Source organism: Dendrobates tinctorius, unplaced genomic scaffold, assembly GCF_039654945.1.
Source record: "Dendrobates tinctorius isolate UK_male_01 unplaced genomic scaffold, ASM3965494v1 ptg000490l, whole genome shotgun sequence".
Classification (NCBI taxonomy): domain Eukaryota; kingdom Metazoa; phylum Chordata; class Amphibia; order Anura; family Dendrobatidae; genus Dendrobates; species Dendrobates tinctorius.
In genome coordinates this window covers 427,800-448,073 of record NW_027362151.1, presented here as the reverse complement: position 1 = coordinate 448,073, position 20,274 = coordinate 427,800, and the positions used below count along the sequence as shown (strand labels likewise).

The window sequence follows — 20,274 nt, the reverse complement described above, 5'->3', positions numbered from 1 at the left end:
TCCAGGGGGCTCTGGGTCTGTAAAGCGTAACTCCACCACCGGAGGATTGGCATATGGGATTCCATAGAAGTCAGACCATTGAGGCCTCCCTGACCTCCTGTGTGGATGGAGCCAGAGTGGTGTGCGGACCCCTGCTCCTCACACAGGAGGCTGTGGGACCCTCATTGTCTGCGGTCTTGTGTGATAGCTGTTTATGGGACCACCACAGTCACCGTCTTTCCTCGTCATTAATGGATTCATTACAAGGAGGCGTCATTCTGTATATGACACGGTGGGGGGAGCGGCGTCACCCCCAGTAGTCAGACACTGATGTGGGGGGCTACACCTTGGCTCCGGTCTAACCCGTCTGTATTAGGCGGGGAGCAGGGTGATGGCGCACAGGACAGGCTGGCAGGCAGGACAACTACACTCGCCATCTCCTGGGATCTCGTCCCATTACTTCTGGGATGAGTGCAGGAGCGCAGGGTCCGGGGAACATCCCCCACATCACAGACAAGACAGCAGACAAGTAGCACAACAGTCATTTAATGAAGAGTCCGTCCAGCAGTAATCATTCCTCACAGATCAGTGATCGCCAGGCATTGTGCAACCACAACTCCCAGCATGCCCTGCAGATGCAGACCACAGCTAGAGACCAGGATGTGGAGCGGTGCTGGCAGCCGGACATTGCTGTATTAGATCAGGAGGGTGGTCACAGCTCGTGCACAGACTACCCCCATTATACAAGCTTTATCCATCTATGTGCCTGTTCCAACGTTACACTCCGGAGCTGCACTCACTATTCTGCTCCTCGGATTCTCTGCTATTCTGTCTGCAGTTTGTTGTTTTTGTGTTTTTGGAGGCGGGATGGTTACACCAGGTGTGTACAGACACCTGTACACCCAATTACTCCCGCTTCCCCGCATTGCAGGAGCTGCAGCAGGTTGTTGGGGAGTTCTGTCAGTAAGCCTACTGACTGTTTCCAATGACAATGGACAGGCCTCGGTCCATGGTGTGGACTGATTCTGCATACAGCCTGTATAATGGGGCTCAGGGGGTGCAGTCACCTCTGTGGGGCACAGGGTCAGGGGTCTCAGATCGTCGGCCTAATTTTTGTTAGGAGTGTGTGTGTGAACAGGGGTCAGTGCGTCTTTTACACTCTGCAGTAAATGACTGTGGCAGCGGTTACAGCTCGCTGTGCTGCTGCTGCGGCGCCTCCTGCATCTTCTCAGGGAGCACGTGGGTCCAGAATTCATACTTTCCGGCCTTGAGCTGTTTTGCCGCTTTCTGCTTCAGGTTTATCTCCATGTAATCTTCATCCTCATCGTACTGTGGCCAGTGCACCAAGCCCGGACCATTGGGGTCTCTGGAGACAAAGTGGAGAAAGCGTAAAGATGCATCAACTTCAGCACGGGACGGTGGCGGGATATACATGTGGTATGGGGGGTGTAGTGAGGGGGCTGAAGGCAAGGAAGCCCCCAATATCTGTCCGTCACCCAGCATATGTCTTACCCGGTGCGGGCAAAGTTGGCCCAGTATCTCATAACTGCTTTGCTCAGAACCTTCTCTTCTTCTGTGGCGGCTCCTGAGAGAAAAATAGAAGAATTAGATCACAACACGCAGTAAATGTTCCTGCACGGGACCAGAAAAGAGATTTTATCACCAGAACATCTAATATGTAGGAAAGAGAAACCAGGTTTGAGAATGAAAAAACAAATTCTGTGCCGCAAAGTACAATGATGGAGTCAGGATGTGGTCCTGCATTATGTTACTGAAATATACAAAGACTTCCCTGGAACAGGACAACATCTTCCCCATGCAGACGTCTAACACCTCTGTATAATACTAGGGTCTCATGTGTGCGCCGCTCCAGCCACGGACACTAATGCCCCCCATGCTTCAGAAATGTGATCAGTGCGCTGATAACAAGCTGGATGGTCCCTCTCCCTGATGAGACGCTGGACGATCCTTCTCTTCCATGACAAGCTGGGATGGTCCCTCTCAACAATGATAAGCTGGACGGTCCCTCTCCCTGATGAGACGCTGGACGATCCCTCTGTTCCATGACAAGCTGGGATGGTCCCTCTCAACAATGACAAGTTGGACGGTCCCTCTCCCTGATGAGACACTGGACAGTCCCTCTCCTCCATGACAAGCTGGACGGTCCCTCACGCCAATGACAAGCTGCACGGTCCCTCTCCCTGATGAGACACTGGACGGTCCCTCTCCTCCATGACAAGCTGGACGGTCCCTCACGCCAATGACAAGCTGGACGGTCCCTCACGCCAATGACAAGCTGGATCATCCAGTCTCCCCAATGACAAGCTAGACAGTCCCTCTACTCGAAAACAAGTTGAAAGGTCCCCTCTCCTTGATAACAAGCTGGGTGGTCCGCTATCATCAATAAGCTGGATGGTCCCTGTCCTCCTGAAGCTGCAGGACACAGCGTCCTGGGTCTCCATAGATAATTTCACATTCTGATCCCTCCACAGTTTTCCTTTTTGCCTCCATTCATTATAAATGATCTGAGGCCCAAAGAAGACGGCAGCGCTTCTAAAGTGTGCTACTTCTCTACATAATGGAGCTGTCAGTAGCATTTGTGGAGTGCACGGCCACCTATGATCATAGATAATGATTTCTGGACGTCTTCCTGAGCCCATTCAGTGATTTGCCGGACCGGATCCTTTCTGTATTTAATGCAGTGGCGTCTCGAGACCACGAGCCCCCACTAGTGACCGTCCACCTTCTCCCTTGTGCAGATGGATTTCTCCACAATCTCTGAATCTTGATAGATGCTGTAAGTGGTGATAGTTAAAGTTTGTAACGCTGCGTACAGTAACATGTTTCTGAACTTGTTCCACCATCTTAAGACGCAGTTCACACATCAGGATCCTGTGCCTGCTGCCCATCAGGTAAAACATTATCTGGCTGTGGAGAGCGATAGCTATAGGTCATTGAACCATAGGATTTTTTTTCCAGCTTGCCTCATTGTCTGACTGATACATGAAGCCAATATTTCACAGAGCACTATATCATTTTTGCACATGTCTAAAGGCATAAATTGGAATATTTCATACATTATATATTCTTTTCATGCACAGGACCGATTGGTTCCAGTAAGCCCTTGTTTATACCCATGCGGATTATTGGCAATTCATTGTCCATCCCCCCCCCCTCCTATTACCTGTCTTTGATACGGGTAATAAGTTATTTACATTTCCTTTGGACCCGTTGGTCGCTCTTTTGGAGCTGTGCGCAGTGTTGCGTTGATGTGCGATTAGTCCATATTTTCCTATCCTATGTAGGCTGATAATTTTGTCCGTTTTGTCATCTTTGGATTTTAAAATGCGGACATAGGTCATTAGCATTCTAATATATCATGCTCTTTTTATGCAGTCCTGGCACTTAGTGTTCCAGCCTCTTGTTTCCCTTGTCAACATTTTTTAGATTTGTCGCTACTAACAATTTTGAAATAAAATAAAAATAATTAAAAAAAATATTGAATATTCCACTTCTGTTCTGTGTGAAACAATATGGCGAGAAGAGATTTCCAGATCAGCACATTCTTATTTTCTATACATGTTATTGTATATTACTCTGCGCTCCGGCACCAAATCACAGAAGTGTCTCCTGCAGAACAGAAAGTTATTGGTGTCCCAAAAAAGGAGCAAAACAAGAGAAATGTAAGACTGACACCAACAACCGTGGAAGAGTCGTTTCAGGAGAGAAAGTACCAACTTCTTGGCTACGATGCGTGACTGATCTATAAATGCCCCCATATATCATCATCATCATCCCGCATACATTACTGCAGACTAAGGTGGTCACCTCCTGTAAACAGAACTTCGCCCTCCAAGAAAGGACCTCCTATCACAAAGAACAGCTCGTCCCCGTGATCGGCTTTCACAAAATCCGGCTTGGAGTTCTCAAAGAGCGATGGCCGATGCTGGAACTCATAGAAGTAGGTGGGATGGCCAGAATCTGGAATAAAAGATTGTGTGGGGTTCAGAACAAGAATCTACATTCTTCAGAGACCCCAACTCCATAAAGAGGAGGTGGCCGTGGTCCCTGTCCTTTCACCCTATTTATGTGGGACACAACATGTATGAGGGGATTATTCTCCATCACATGCATCGTACCTCGGTGGTACTTGGCCGTTCGTAGTGCTGGGATAACAAAGATAAGGTCTCCAACCAGATCTATGAGGCGGTTCCGGACTTCGGCAGGATCAGTCTCATCTCCAAAGTATTCGTCTATCAGGAAGCTGGTGGCGCTGCTGAATGGACCCTGAAATATAGTAATATCATCAGAATGACACCAAAAGCGGAAAGAACACAGAAAACAAGAAGATCCAAAGCCGATAGTAGAAGATAACGGCTGCGGGCCACTGCTCCTGGTAAGGTCGCGGGCAAATGAGCAGAATCTCGTAAACTCTGCAGGATGTGGACATCAGGACATGTTGGGCAAGTAAGAACCTGCATGATCAGGTTGGCACATAAGAACTGGTAGATGGTTCATCATCTCGGGGTAGGCACCTTTGTAATGGCTTTCTGTGACTACCACCCTGTTTTATGAGACCTGTGGCATATAATGATGCAGGTTGTCATCTAAGTGCCCCATAATCCACCCTCAGCCATTGGCATCTCCGGCCAGCAGTTCTCATACCAGAAGGGGGAAGTTCTTCAGCATTTCTTCTGCTGCTTCTCTCTCCATTCCTTCTCGAAACCCTGAGATATTCATCGCCTGAGGATAGAAGGAGAAAGATCAATGATGTAAAGATCTTCACAATGATCTCAGCATTTCCTCCTTCATCAGTCTTACCGATGGGAGGATCCACCCAAATTCCTGGTTGTTGACTCCAGCCATAAAAGGAACGCTGTTCACCTCTTTATCGGCCATAATCTGATGGGCAGCTTTAGGGAAGAATGCCCCATCGACACTTGCAGGCAAAGCGAACGTTTTCTGCAGGCGGAGGAGAAAAGTGAAGGGTGAAACCCAACTATGTCCCATCAAGACCCCCAAACCATTACAGAGAAATGATCAAATGCTCTATCAAAAGCAGTCATTAATAAGATGGCAGTGATCTCATGGTTCAAGGACAGGAGGAGTGGTGGAGGGGGGCCACTGGGGCAGAGCACAGGAGGAGTGGTGGAGGAGGCCACTGGGGCAGAGCACAGGAGGAGTGGTGGAGGCGGCCACTGGGGCAGAGCACAGGAGGAGTGGTGGAGGAGGCCACTGGGGCAGAGCACAGGAGGAGTGGTGGAGGAGGCCACTGGGGCAGAGCACAGGAGGAGTGGTGGAGGAGGCCACTGGGGCAGAGCATAGGAGGAGTGGTGGAGGAGGCCACTGGGGCAGAGCACAGGAGGAGTGGTGGAGGAGGCCACTGGGGAAGAGCACAGGAGGAGTGGTGGAGGAGGCCACTGGGGCAGAGCACAGGAGGAGTGGTGGAGGAGGCCACTGGGGCAGAGCACAGGAGGAGTGGTGGAGGGGGGCCACTGGGGCAGAGCACAGGAGGAGTGGTGGAGGGGGGCCACTGGGGCAGAGCACAGGAGGAGTGGTGGAGGAGGCCACTGGGGCAGAGCACAGGAGGAGTGGTGGAGGAGGCCACTGGGGCAGAGCACAGGAGGAGTGGTGGAGGAGGCCACTGGGGCAGAGGACAGGAGGAGTGGTGGAGGAGGCCACTGGGGCAGAGCACAGGAGGAGTGGTGGAGGAGGCCACTGGGGCAGAGCACAGGAGGAGTGGTGGAGGAGGCCACTGGGGCAGAGCATAGGAGGAGTGGTGGAGGAGGCCACTGGGGCAGAGCACAGGAGGAGTGGTGGAGGAGGCCACTGGGGAAGAGCACAGGAGGAGTGGTGGAGGAGGCCACTGGGGCAGAGCACAGGAGGAGTGGTGGAGGAGGCCACTGGGGCAGAGGACAGGAGGAGTGGTGGAGGAGGCCACTGGGGCAGAGCACAGGAGGAGTGGTGGAGGAGGCCACTGGGGCAGAGCACAGGAGGAGTGGTGGAGGAGGCCACTGGGGCAGAGCATAGGAGGAGTGGTGGAGGAGGCCACTGGGGCAGAGCACAGGAGGAGTGGTGGAGGAGGCCACTGGGGCAGAGGACAGGAGGAGTGGTGGAGGAGGCCACTGGGGCAGAGCACAGGAGGAGTGGTGGAGGAGGCCACTGGGGCAGAGCACAGGAGGAGTGGTGGAGGAGGCCACTGGGGCAGAGCATAGGAGGAGTGGTGGAGGAGGCCACTGGGGCAGAGCACAGGAGGAGTGGTGGAGGAGGCCACTGGGGAAGAGCACAGGAGGAGTGGTGGAGGAGGCCACTGGGGCAGAGCACAGGAGGAGTGGTGGAGGAGGCCACTGGGGCAGAGCACAGGAGGAGTGGTGGAGGGGGGCCACTGGGGCAGAGCACAGGAGGAGTGGTGGAGGGGGGCCACTGGGGCAGAGCACAGGAGGTGTGGTGGAGGAGGCCACTGGGGCAGAGCACAGGAGGAGTGGTGGAGGAGGCCACTGGGGCAGAGCACAGGAGGAGTGGTGGAGGGGGGCCACTGGGGCAGAGCACAGGAGGAGTGGTGGAGGGGGGCCACTGGGGCAGAGCACAGGAGGAGTGGTGGAGGGGGGCCACTGGGGCAGAGCACAGGAGGTGTGGTGGAGGAGGCCACTGGGGCAGAGCACAGGAGGTGTGGTGGAGGAGGCCACTGGGGCAGAGCACAGGAGGAGTGGTGGAGGGGTCCACTGGAATGGAGATGCTGCAGATTCTGTAATATGCTTTCCTTCTGTATAACTTCATACATTTCATTCAGATCCAGAGCTGCATTCAGAATTCTGCACAGCTTTCTGCCAGTAGGAAATCCGTGTGATGTAGGTAGAACTGGTGAATATTCCCTGGATCACTGGGGTTCGGGGATGGGAAGGAATCAGGGTAATGAACCCTATGCTGCACTGACCATACCATAGAGACAACTAGAGACAGGATCTCTTCTTCAGATTTCGCCTTCAGGCAGTCCACCAGCGCGTCCAAACCACAGCCCGAAATATTGGCCATGATCTGCAGAAGAGAGAAAATCCAATACAAGCAAAGCGTCAGTGCTTGCCCCATTCCTGCACCGGCGCTCGTCTCGCGTCACACACCCGACAGGCTCTTACGTGGCCTCGGCTGTTGCAGCAATTTAGGCTCCCCAGACACCTGATGTGGCCTCAGCCACATGGCGCACAATTCCCCGCTACTCCCTTATTAGTATGGACCCACCGCGCCATCAAGTAGCCAGCAGCAATATTAAAGCACTCAGCTGCATAAGATCACAGTCGGCCAGTGCAGAACGGAGCAGGGAGAAGATAAGAATAAAAATACAGCAAAGTTCTGGTAACAGCGATGGACCCCGAGAGTTAGGCCTGTTTCACACTTCAGTTATTTGACGTCAGTCAAAATCCGCTGTTTTTCTAAAAAAAAAAAAACGAATCCACCATTTTTTGGGCGGATTCGTTTCCCCCCCCCCCCCACAGACTTGCATTAGCGGCGGATTTTGACTGATGGTCGTCCATTGCATCCGTTTTTTGACGGATCCATTAGAATTTTAGCGTCCGCCGGCTGGAGTAGACGGACATTGTAAGGTTTTTTCTAGCGGCGGACCGCTATTTTAAACTGCGCATGCCCAGAAGATGTTCCCTTTCATGCAGATTAACCCTAAACGGCGTTCCGGAAGCGGTGTAAAAAGTCTCTCTCGACATCTGTTCCTTTAAATTTCACACACTGGCAGATCCATCCACAAAACGGATCTGCTGAATCCATTTGTTACATAGCGGAAACGGATCCGTTTTTTTCACTCTTGGTGGATTTCAACTGATGACAAACAACTGAAGTGTGAAACAGGGCTTAGGCCGGCGTCACACTAGCGAGAAATACGGACGAGTGCTATGTGAGAAAAAAAAAACGCATAGCAATCGAACCAATGTTAATCTATGGGGCAGCTCCCTTCAGCCGATTTTTTTCTCGGCTGTATTATACAGGCTGAGAAAGTCGCAGCATGCTGCACCGTATTACCATTGTTTTTGCCCCCCCCCCCCCCAGATAAAAAAAAAAAAAAAATCTGCCCCCAGCCACCCCAGGAAAGGCACATCTTTAAGATGTGCCTTTTCTGGCACTTAGCCTCCCTATTCCCATTGCCTTTAGTGGTGGCTCATTATTATTAACCAATGGGATAATGCCACCTTGCTATTGAAAGGCGGGTTAATAATGGAGAGGTGTCAATAAGACCATTTTTAATCCTATAGTATTAAAGGGTTAAAAAGACAGACATTAATTAAAAAGTGTTTTAATGAAATAATCAAAGTTATTGACATTTTATTATTCTGCTAATCCAACGGAATCCCTTGTTGTCCTGTAAAAAAAGAAAAGAAAAAAACAACAACAATATCCATACCTGTCCACCTTTCAGTCAGGTCCTCCCACTGCAATCCATCACAACAGGTTAACCAGTTTACAACAGGGACCGGTGATAATACTACAGGCCCCGCTGTAAACCACTGCAGAATGAATGAAATCATCTCTGTGCAGGCTCCCCGGCTGACCGGGGATGAACTAATAAGCGTGAGTAATTTTTTCTCACGCTCCTGAGTTCACCTCAGGTCAACCAGGGACTCCGCGCAGCCTCACTGACGTCACTGAGGCTGCACAGAGTCCCCGGCTGACCGGAGGTGAACTGATAGCGTGGGAAAAAGTTGAGAAACTTTCCCACGCTTATTAGTTCATCTCCGGTCAGCCGTGGCACCTGCGCAGAGATTAATTCATTCTGCAGTGGTTTACAGCGGGTCCGATAGCATTAGCACCGGTCCCTGTTGTAAACTAGTTAACCCCTTTTGATGGATTGCAGCGGGGTACCTGACTGAACGGCGGAGAGGTAAGGATATTGGGATATTGTTAGTTATTTTTTTTTTTTTTTACAGGACAAGGGATTCCGTTGGATTAGCACAATAATACATTTTGTGAAACCTTTGTGTGATTATTTCATTTAAAGACTTTAATGTGTGTGTGTGTGTCTTTTTTAACCCTTTATTACTATAGCATTAATAATGGATAGGCGTCTTATTGACACCTCTCCATTATTAACCCGACTTAATGTCACCTTTCAATAGCAAGGTGACAGTAACCCATTATTATTAACCCATGAGCCACCGCTAAAGGCAATGGGAATAGAGAGGCTAAGTGCCAGAAAAGGCGCATCTTATAGATGCGGCTTTTTTGAGGTGCCTGGGGGCAGATTTTCTATCCGGGGGAGGCAAAACAAAGGTCCCTCTCTAGGCTATTAATATCTGCCCTCACTAACTGGCTTTTCCTCTCTGGCGGAGAAATTACCGCAGGAGCCCACGCAATTTTTTTCAATGAATTTACCCATTAATTTAACACCTACATGTCTAAAATTTTACACACATACACTAATCTAATTATTAGTTAAAGACATATAACAAACTAAATAAAATGAAATGGTTTACTGTATGTGACCATGTGTCATTTCATGTCGGGTTGGGGAATGATATTACAAAAGCCGGCAATTGATTTAGCGGCTATTATGTTATGTAGAATTCAATGAAATATATTTATGTATTCTATGTGTCTATATCTATTATTTCGTTTGTGTTTTAACCTGTCATTGGCATCCATTATATGTCCATTTTGCAAGCCGGCGAGAAAATCTCATCATACGGATGTAACACGGATGCTTACATGCGCCAAAAGCGCATCCTAGCCTTGCCAACGGCGGACATACGGATCGCTGTTCAGAGAATATTTCTGCATATTGCGACCGTATTATTATACGCTGTTTCTGACTCCAGCCTAAGGGTCCGATAACACAACCGCGCCCGATAGGCAGTCACTCAATGATCTGCTCAGCGGCAGACACAAATTCTGCGGTCATCGTAATCCACAGCAAACCGCCTGACTACACTGGACGGTGTATGAGCAATCCAGTCACCCGCCAATCGAGAGCTGTGGTCATTGGTCGGATGATTAGCGGCACAAGGCGCTGGGTCATCAGATTGGCGGCACAAGGTGCTGGGTCATCAGACACAGTGCAGCATTTGACGGCTTAAGTCATACTTACATTACTGTAAAACACACTCTCCTCTTTAGTCTGGGCCACCAAACCCGGCATTATGGCTACACCACTCTCAGCAATAGCTCTGTGAAACAAGCCTTTGGCCAGTGGAGACACCACCTGAATATAAGAAATACATAGAAGGGGGTAGGATCATTAAGGGTTAAAGAACAGGACCTTACCTTCACCTATAGAACAACCACCCAATCAGAGCCTCAATAATGAGCAACGTATCAGCAACAAAACTGCTCACCAGTGCAGAGATGCTGACTCCCCCCGCAGACTCCCCAAATATAGTCACAGACTTGGGGTCCCCTCCGAAACCTGCAATGTTCTCCTGAACCCACTGGAGAGCTTCAACCTGATCCAAAAAGCCGTAGTTCCCAGGAGCCCGATGATCTCCAGTGCTGTGACAAGGAAAGATAGCTGTTAATGAAATGAGGGGACCTCAACCCAGTGGCTCCCAGCAGAGCAATGTACACAAAGACTGACAATGGTCCCGTCTACATAACACCAGGTATAGCCGGCTAGCACCACATAGCATTGTCATTTCATGTCTTAACTCTAGGCAGGAAAGTCACCTGACAGCATAGACATTACCTAAGGAAGCCGAGGAGCCCCAGCCGGTACTGGATGGAAACAACTACAACGTTTTCATGGGCACTCAGTGCAGAACCTTCAAACATCATGGCTCCCCCCATCAACAGGGCTCCACCATGTATGAACACCATGACCTGGGCAATGAGTAGAAGGTGTTCATTAATAGGGAATGCAGGTAAGTGTGAATGTGATTTTCTATGTGTCTCCATTTAGAATCATAAGTGACCGCCATGGGCACGGCCTCAGTGCACACAAAATAGGAAACCATAGAGTCTGAAACTACACACAGCAGCAATTATATAGAAGTGTTAGTCACACAATACATGCTTTACTTACTGGAAGCTTCTCCTCCTTCACTCGATCAGCAGGTGTGAATAAGTTTAGGTACAGACAGTCCTCTGACACTGGAGGTAAAGTAATTTTGGCTTTCACTGCCTCCAGTAACTGCTCCATCGCATGATGATCCTGCAGACACCTGTAATAAAAGAAATATATATATATATATATATATATATACACATACATACATACACACACAGTGTATAATATATATATATAATATATATATTACACACTGTGTGTGTGTGTATATATCACTGAATGAAATGTTCCAGTTGCAAATTATTATTCATTACGTAGTGGAATGCGTATAGAACAATAAAACAAAAGTGGAAATGCCTCAAGACAAGGAAGTGATGCTCAGTAGTGTGTGTGGCCTCCACGCGCCTGTATGACCTCCCTACAATGCCTGGGCATGGACCTGATGAGGCGGCAGATGTTAACCTGAGGGATCTCAAACCAGGCCTGGATTAAAGCATCAGTCAACTCTTGGACAGTCTGTGGTGCAACGTAGCGTTGGTGGATGGAATGAGAAATGATGCCTCAGATGTACTCGATTGGATTCTGGTCTGAGAACCGGCCAGTCCATAGCATCAATGCCTTCATCAGGCAGAAACTGCTGACACTTCAGCCACACGAGGCCTAGCATTGTTATGCATCAGAAGGAACCCAGGGCCAACTACACCTGAATATGTACAAAACCAAGATCACCTAGGAGACCAAAAGCTTCAAAAGACAAAATGTATCCAAAACGAACAGAAGTGAAGTCTAAAATTGTAAATCTTTATTGCAAAAAATGTTCATAAAAACATGAAACATGTAAAATGGAGGACACGACAACTAGGTCACCGCACCATAGGGTGAATAGCAGAGTCAGCAATGCATGTTAAATGGATATATCTATGGAGATATATTGCAAATTAATCATATGCATAATACAAAGAGATCAAAAATGCGCCATAATTTAGGCCATAAAAATATGTAAACATGTGCCAATAATTATTGTGTGATTAATGTACATATGTACAAGATGAATCAATAATAGACATTCATTTCACTGTTTTCAATGGAGTTTATCATAAAACCAACCAGGGGTAACTGGTATCCAGAGCTACATAAGAATAATTGCATGCCAGTGCAGACAGTGATAGGATATATAATTAAATAGACTTCGAGGCTGGAGATGGAGAGAGACATTGGTATGTAGTCATGGCATATTTACCTTAGGTGCGGGCAGGAGGACCCCAACGCGCGTTTCGCGGTAGCTTTATCAAGGGGCGTGAAATAGAATTGTTTTGCGCCCTTTTTATATAGTAATGGAGTGTAGAGAGCTAACAATGTGGAGCGCTTCCGGTAGGCTGGGAGGAGGCGCGGCTTGCATGACGCCGGCCCGTGACGGCAATGACCCGGACCGCCTACTGGAAGCGCTCCACATTGTTTGCTCTCTATATTCCATTACTATATAAAAAGGGCGCAAAAAACAATTCTATTTCACGCCCCTTGATAAAGCTACCGCAAAACGCGCGTCGGGGTCCTCCTGCCCGCACCTAAGGTAAATGTGCCATGACTACATACCAATGTCTCTCTCTATCTCCAGCCTCAGAGTCTATTTAATTATATATCCTATCACTGTCTGCATTGGCATGAAATTATTATTATGTAGTTCTGGATACCATTTACCCCTGGTTGGTTTTATGATAGACATTCATTTCACTGTTTTCAATGGAGTTTATTATTGATTCATCTTGTACATATGTACATTAATCACACAATAATTATTGGCACATGTTTACATATTTTTATGGCCTAAATGATGGCGCATTTTTGATCGCTTTGTATTATGCATATGATTAATTTGCAATATATCTCCATAGATATATCCATTTAACATGCATTGCTGACTCTGCTATTCACCCTATGGTGCGGTGACCTATTTGTCGTGTCCTCCATTTAACATGTTTCATGTTTTTATGAATATTTTTTGCAATAAAGATTTACAATTTTAGACTTAACTTCTGTTCGTTTTGGATACACCTGAATATGGTCTCACAATGGGTCTGAGGATCTCATCCCGATACCTAATGGCAGTCAGTGTACCTCTGGATAACACATGTAGGGCTGTGCAGCCCTCCAAAGAAATGCCCCATCTGTCACATGTGCTCAGTGTGAACCTGCTCCCATCTGTGTAGAGCATAGGGCGCCAATGACGAATCTGCCAATCTTAGTGTTTTATGGCATATGCCAGTCGCCCTGCACGGTGTTGGGCTGTGAACATAACACCCACTTGTGGATGTCAAGCACTCATACCACCGTCATGTCTGTTTCTGACAGTTTGAGCAGACATATGGATGTTAGTGCCCTGCTGGAGGTCATTTTGCAGAGCTCTGGCACTGCTCCTCCTTACTGGGGAGGTAGCGGTCCTGCTGCTGGGTTGTTGCCCTCTTATGTCCCCCTCCACATCTCCTGGTGTACTGTTCTGTCTCCTGATATCTGCTCCATGCTCTGGACACTGTGCTGACAGACACAGCTACCTTTCTTTCCACAGCTTGCATTGAGGTGCCATCCTGGATGAGCCGCACTACCTGAGCAAGTTCTGTGGGTTGTAGACACCGCCTCAAGCTACTGTACTGTAACTCTAGGGGTGAGAACGATCACAAAATGCAAAAGTGACCAAAACAACAGCAAAAAAGGGTGAGAGCAGAGAAAGGGTCTGTGGTCACCCCCTGCAGAACCACTCTTTTATTTCTACCTGTTGTCTGTTCCATTTCTGTAACAGCAGGAGAAATCGATAAACAACCGCTGTTGCGTCATAACTGGACAGGTTAATGTCACAGAAGTGTGATTGACTGGGGATTACATTGTGTTGTTTAAGTGTTCACTTTATTTTTTGCACAGTGTATAATATATATATATTAATTATAGTATGAATGTGTTCAGAGTTCTGCCACACCAACCTCTAAGTGCACTTACATTGGGGCATAGTCTGAGGCCCCCCGCACCGAGCTCCAGGATTCGGGGGGTTCTGGGGATGCAAATCTCAATGGACCAATTGGAGGTTTTGCGAAGGGGACTCCATAGAAGGCATGAACGGTTCTGTCTGTTCCCTTCGCAGACAGCGTCTTCCCCTGCAGTTTACCATATTGCGTCTCCACCTGAGGGCGATCGTCCTCCTCTCCTAAAGCCACAAAAAAGCAGATTATTGGATGCAGAAAACTGCAGGGGCATCATCCCTGTACTGTGTCACAGCCAGAGCTGCACTCACATCATCCCTGTACTCCGGTCACAGCCAGAGCTGCACTCACATCATCCCTGTACTGTGTCACAGCCAGAGCTGCACTCACATCATCCCTGTACTCCGGTCACAGCCAGAGCTGCACTCGCAGGTGTGCAGGACCCTCAGCCCTTCATCAGACAGGCTCAGATTTCTGTGGACTGTGTTATTGTGGCCTGTACTGATGGGATCGATCATATTCACACCCGGTTCTGTGCCATCATGTGATGGAGGAATAACCAACTGTCCCCGAGCTTTATAAGGCTACGTGCACACGCTGCGGATTGGGGTGCGGATTTGGCCACGCGGATTTTGTAAAATCCGCAGGTAAATCTGCAGGTCAAAAGACCTGCGGTTTTACCTGCGGATTGCTCTGCGGTTTTGCCCTGCAGTTTTTCATCTCCACAATGGAGGAGACGGGAAACCGCTGCGGAATCCGCAGAAAGAATTGACATGTCAATTTCTGCGGTTTAGAAACCGCAGGAAAACCACGCGAAAAAATCTGCACCGTCTGCACTGCGGTTTTTAATATCCATAGGATATTATGGTACTGTACTGTGTGCACACACCCTAAGAGATCAGACTAGCAGTAAGGTGCGGTCCAGGCTGCAAGGTCTGAACACGTCCCAGTGCTCCTCACTTATCACTTCCAGCAGGTGCAGGGTTATGTGCGGGGTCAGATGACTCACAGGTCGCCGCTCCTTCACCCAGTGCCTGCAGTCACATGACCGTCCACAGCACAATACAGGTGATCGTGTTACCTGTAACAACACAGATCTCAGAGCAGAGAATCTCACCTGGACGGTATGGGGGAGGGGCCATAACTGCTCGTTCTCCGCCCTGGACACAATGTATCCGAGCTGTTAATAAGCCGAACACCTGTGTAATCTGCAGCACATGTAGATCAAGACCCCCAGGTATCACATAGGAGGGGATCATCACTGCTCTGAAGGGAGCAAAAAGTGTGAATGCAGCAAGAGCGATCATCAGACAGGACCACCAACATTACAAGAGACCGGCGGACAAGAGCAGACAACTGAGAATATCAACGACCTTTGTAACAGTCCCATGAGCTACAGCAATGTCAGCAGCCTGTTATCTGTGGTCCGAGGGACACTGCCGTACCTTTACTCTATAGCAGCAACATAGACCTGAGAGCTGTACAACCAAGAAGCCAATAATCCATGACAATACTGAACACCCCACTGTTCATATGTAGGGGACAATTATGTACATTTCCTTCCAAGTACATTTTTTCAAAGTACCTTGCAGTTAATCATGGCATAATCTAACACTCATCTCTATTCTCTTCATACAGGTATATAGTTCATTCTCCTGCTGCATATGTCCGGCATGTTTCCTGTAACCTCATTTCCTTCTCTACAAGCATATGTAGTGGTATATCTAGTCCATTCATCTTACTGTGCTTGTCCCTTAAGTTGCAAGGTCATGTCACTTTCTTAGAGAGGTTTATGATCCATGTTCGCCTGGAAACTTGTTTATTTGTCTCTACACTGCCGCACCTTTACTCTATAGCACCAACATAGACCTGAGAGCTGTACAACTAAGAAGCCAATAATCCATGACAATACTGAACACCCCACTAATAACCATAAGGGTATGTGCACACGCTGCGGATTCTGCTGCGGATTTGGCCCTGGAGATCCACAGCAGTTTCTGCTGCGTTGTACAGTACCATTATAATCTATGGAAAACAAAAAACGCAGTGCACATTCTGCGGATTTTTCCGCGCGGATTTGCTGCTGGTTCAAATCTGTAGCATGACAATTCTTTGTGCAGATTCCGCAGCGGTTTCCCATCTCCTCCATTGTAGAGGTGTGAAACCGCAGGGCTAAATCTACGCAGAAAAATCCACAGACCAATCCGCAGCATGTGCACATGGCCTAAGAGCTTACACTCTATAGGAGAGAGAGAGGACCCCACTGACCATAAGAGCTTACACTCTACAGGAGAGAGAGGATCCCACTGACCATAAGAGCTTACACTCTACAGGAGAGAGAGGACCCCAAGGACCATAAGAGCTTACACTCTACAGGAGAGAGAGAGGACCCCACTGACCATAAGAGCTTACACTCTACAGGAGAGAGAGAGGACCCCACTGACCATAAGAGCTTACACTCTACAGGAGAGAGAGGATCCCACTGACCATAAGAGCTTACACTCTACAGGAGAGAGAGGACCCCAAGGACCATAAGAGCTTACACTCTACTGGAGAGAGAGAGGACCCCACTGACCATAAGAGCTTACACTCTACAGGAGAGAGAGAGGACCCCACTGACCATAAGAGCTTACACTCTACAGGAGAGAGAGGACCCCACTGACCATAAGTGCTTACACTCTACAGGAGAGAGCGAGGACCCCACTGACCATAAGAGCTTACACTCTACAGGAGAGAGAGAGAGGACCCCACTGACCATAAGAGCTTGCACTCTACAGGAGAGAGGACCCCACTGATCATAAGAGCTTACACTCTACAGGAGAGAGAGAGAGGGGACCCCACTGACTATAAGAGCTTACACTCTACAGGAGAGAGAGAGGACCCCACTGACCATAAGAGCTTACACTCTACAGGAGAGAGAGAGAGGACCCCACTGACCATAAGAGCTTACACTCTACAGGAGAGAGAGAGAGGACCCCACTGACCATAAGAGCTTACACTCTACAGGAGAGAGAGAGAGGACCCCACTGACCATAAGAGCTTACACTCTACAGGAGAGAGGACCCCACTGACCATAAGAGCTTACACTCTACAGGAGAGAGAGAGAGGACCCCACTGACCATAAGAGCTTACACTCTACAGGAGAGAGGACCCCACTGACCATAAGAGCTTACACTCTACAGGAGAGAGAGAGAGGACCCCACTGACCATAAGAGCTTACACTCTACAGGAGAGAGGACCCCACTGACCATAAGAGCTTACACTCTACAGGAGAGAGAGAGAGAGGACCCCACTGACCATAAGAGCTTACACTCTACAGGAGAGAGAGAGAGGACCCCACTGACCATAAGAGCTTACACTCTACAGGAGAGAGAGAGAGAGGACCCCACTGACCATAAGAGCTTACACTCTACAGGAGAGAGAGAGGACCCCACTGACCATAAGAGCTTACACTCTACAGGAGAGAGAGAGAGGACCCCACTGACCATAAGAGCTTACACTCTACAGGAGAGAGAGAGAGGACCCCACTGACCATAAGAGCTTACACTCTACAGGAGAGAGAGAGAGGACCCCACTGACCATAAGAGCTTACACTCTACTGGAGAGAGAGAGAGAGGACCCCACTGACCATAAGAGCTTACACTCTACACGAGAGAGAGAGGACCCCACTGACCATAAGAGCTTACACTCTACAGGAGAGAGAGAGAGGACCCCACTGACCATAAGAGCTTACACTCTACAGGAGAGAGAGAGAGAGGACCCCACTGACCATAAGAGCTTACACTCTACAAGAGAGAGAGAGAGAGAGGACCCCACTGACCATAAGAGCTTACACTCTACAAGAGAGAGAGAGGACCCCACTGACCATAAGAGCTTACACTCTACAAGAGAGAGAGAGGATCCCACTGACCATAAGAGCTTACATTCTACAGGAGAGAGAGAGGACCCCACTGACCATAAGAGCTTACACTCTACAGGAGAGAGAGGACCCCGCTGACCATAAGAGCTTACACTCTACAGGAGAGAGAGGACCCCACTGACCATAAGAGCTTACACTCTACAGGAGAGAGGACCTCACTGACCATAAGAGCTTACACTCTACAGGAGAGAGAGGACCCCACTGACCATAAGAGCTTACACTCTACAGGAGAGAGAGGACCTCACTGACCATAAGAGCTTACACTCTACAGGAGAGAGAGGACCCCGCTGACCATAAGAGCTTACACTCTACAGGAGAGAGGACCTCACTGACCATAAGAGCTTACACTCTACAGGAGAGAGAGGACCCCACTGACCATAAGAGCTTACACTCTACAGGAGAGAGAGAGAGAGGACCCCACTGACCATAAGAGCTTACACTCTACAGGAGAGAGAGAGAGAGAGGACCCCACTGACCATAAGAGCTTACACTCTACAGGAGAGAGAGAGAGAGAGGACCCCACTGACCATAAGAGCTTACACTCTACTGGAGAGAGAGAGAGAGGACCCCACTGACCATAAGAGCTTACACTCTACTGGAGAGAGAGAGGACCCCACTGACCATAAGAGCTTACACTCTACTGGAGAGAGAGAGAGAGGACCCCACTGACCATAAGAGCTTACACTCTACAAGAGAGAGAGGATCCCACTGACCATAAGAGCTTACATTCTACACGAGAGAGGACCCCACTGACCATAAGAGCTTACACTCTACAGGAGAGAGAGGACCCCACTGACCATAAGAGCTTACACTCTACAGGAGAGAGAGGACCTCACTGACCATAAGAGCTTACACTCTACAGGAGAGAGAGAGGACCCCACTGACCATAAGAGCTTACACTCTACAGGAGAGAGAGAGGACCCCACTGACCATAAGAGCTTACACTCTACAGGAGAGAGAGAGGACCCCACTGACCATAAGAGCTTACACTCTACAGGAGAGAGAGAACCCCACTGACCATAAGAGCTTACACTCTACAGGAGAGAGAGGACCCCACTGACCATAAGAGCTTACACTCTACAGGAGAGAGAGGACCCCACTGACCATAAGAGCTTACACTCTACAGGAGAGAGAGAGGACCCCACTGACCATAAGAGCTTACACTCTACAGGAGAGAGAGAGGACCCCACTGACCATAAGAGCTTACACTCTACAGGAGAGAGAGAACCCCACTGACCATAAGAGCTTACACTCTACAGGAGAGAGAGAGAGAGAGAGAGGACCCCACTGACCATAAGAGCTTACACTCTACAGGAGAGAGAGAGGACCCCACTGAACATAAGAGCTTACACTCTACAAGAGAGAGAGAGGACCCCACTGAACATAAGAGCTTACACTCTACAAGAGAGAGAGAGGACCCCACTGAACATAAGAGCTTACACTCTACAAGAGAGAGAGAGGACCCCACTGACCATAAGAGCTTACACTCTACAAGAGAGAGAGAGGACCCCACTGAACATAAGAGCTTACACTCTACAAGAGAGAGAGAGAACCCCACTGACCATAAGAGCTTACACTCTACAGGAGAGAGAGAGAGAGAGGACCCCACTGACCATAAGAGCTTACACTCTACAGGAGAGAGAGAGGACCCCACTGAACATAAGAGCTTACACTCTACAAGAGAGAGAGAGGACCCCACTGAACATAAGAGCTTACACTCTACAAGAGAGAGAGAGGACCCCACTGAACATAAGAGCTTACACTCTACAGGAGAGAGAGAGGACCCCACTGACCATAAGAGCTTACACTCTACAGGAGAGAGAGAACCCCACTGACCATAAGAGCTTACACTCTACAGGAGAGAGAGAGAGAGAGGACCCCACTGACCATAAGAGCTTACACTCTACAGGAGAGAGAGAGGACCCCACTGAACATAAGAGCTTACACTCTACAAGAGAGAGAGAGGACCCCACTGAACATAAGAGCTTACACTCTACAAGAGAGAGAGAGGACCCCACTGACCATAAGAGCTTACACTCTACAAGAGAGAGAGAGGACCCCACTGAACATAAGAGCTTACACTCTACAAGAGAGAGAGAGGACCCCACTGACCATAAGAGTTTACACTCTACAGGAGAGATCAGATCCCGCTGAGCCGAGAGCTCCCATGGTTTCTCAGCTCTCTTCTGCTCTCCCTGTGACTCTGTCACTGTCAGTCTGCTCAGGGCCCCTTCATAACAGTGTCTCCTCACCTGATGTCAGGACCCCCAGAGCCAGGGTGCACAGGACAACTACCCTCATCAGAGCCCTCATCATTGTGGAGTGTCACAGATGACCTCCAGGGATCATAATGAATGAGGCAGCAGTTCCTGGCTGAGGCTTTATGTGAAGGCGGAGCTAGAGCT

General features: G+C 48.9%; 1 protein-coding gene across 2 annotated transcripts; it reads right to left on the bottom strand.

Annotated features, from left to right (window-relative positions):
- Positions 1-509: 509 nt before the first annotated feature.
- On the bottom strand, positions 510-20,247 carry LOC141078020 (fatty acyl-CoA hydrolase precursor, medium chain-like). 2 transcript variants are annotated; one of them, XM_073564816.1, is made up of 13 exons: positions 20,122-20,247; positions 13,970-14,174; positions 10,997-11,135; positions 10,661-10,794; positions 10,314-10,467; positions 10,067-10,180; positions 6,919-7,014; positions 4,801-4,941; positions 4,645-4,722; positions 4,119-4,266; positions 3,808-3,960; positions 1,492-1,564; positions 510-1,345 (listed from the first exon to the last, which is right to left on the bottom strand). In XM_073564816.1, exons 1-13 carry the CDS (start codon positions 20,183-20,185, stop codon positions 1,165-1,167), a joined length of 1,680 nt encoding a protein of 559 aa, XP_073420917.1. In that variant the 5' UTR covers positions 20,186-20,247; the 3' UTR covers positions 510-1,164. The 2 variants fall into 2 exon arrangements, with proteins under 2 accessions (XP_073420917.1, XP_073420918.1); XM_073564817.1 differs by lacking the exon at positions 13,970-14,174 and having other exon boundaries at positions 20,122-20,232.
- Between the last annotated feature and the right edge of the window lie 27 nt (positions 20,248-20,274).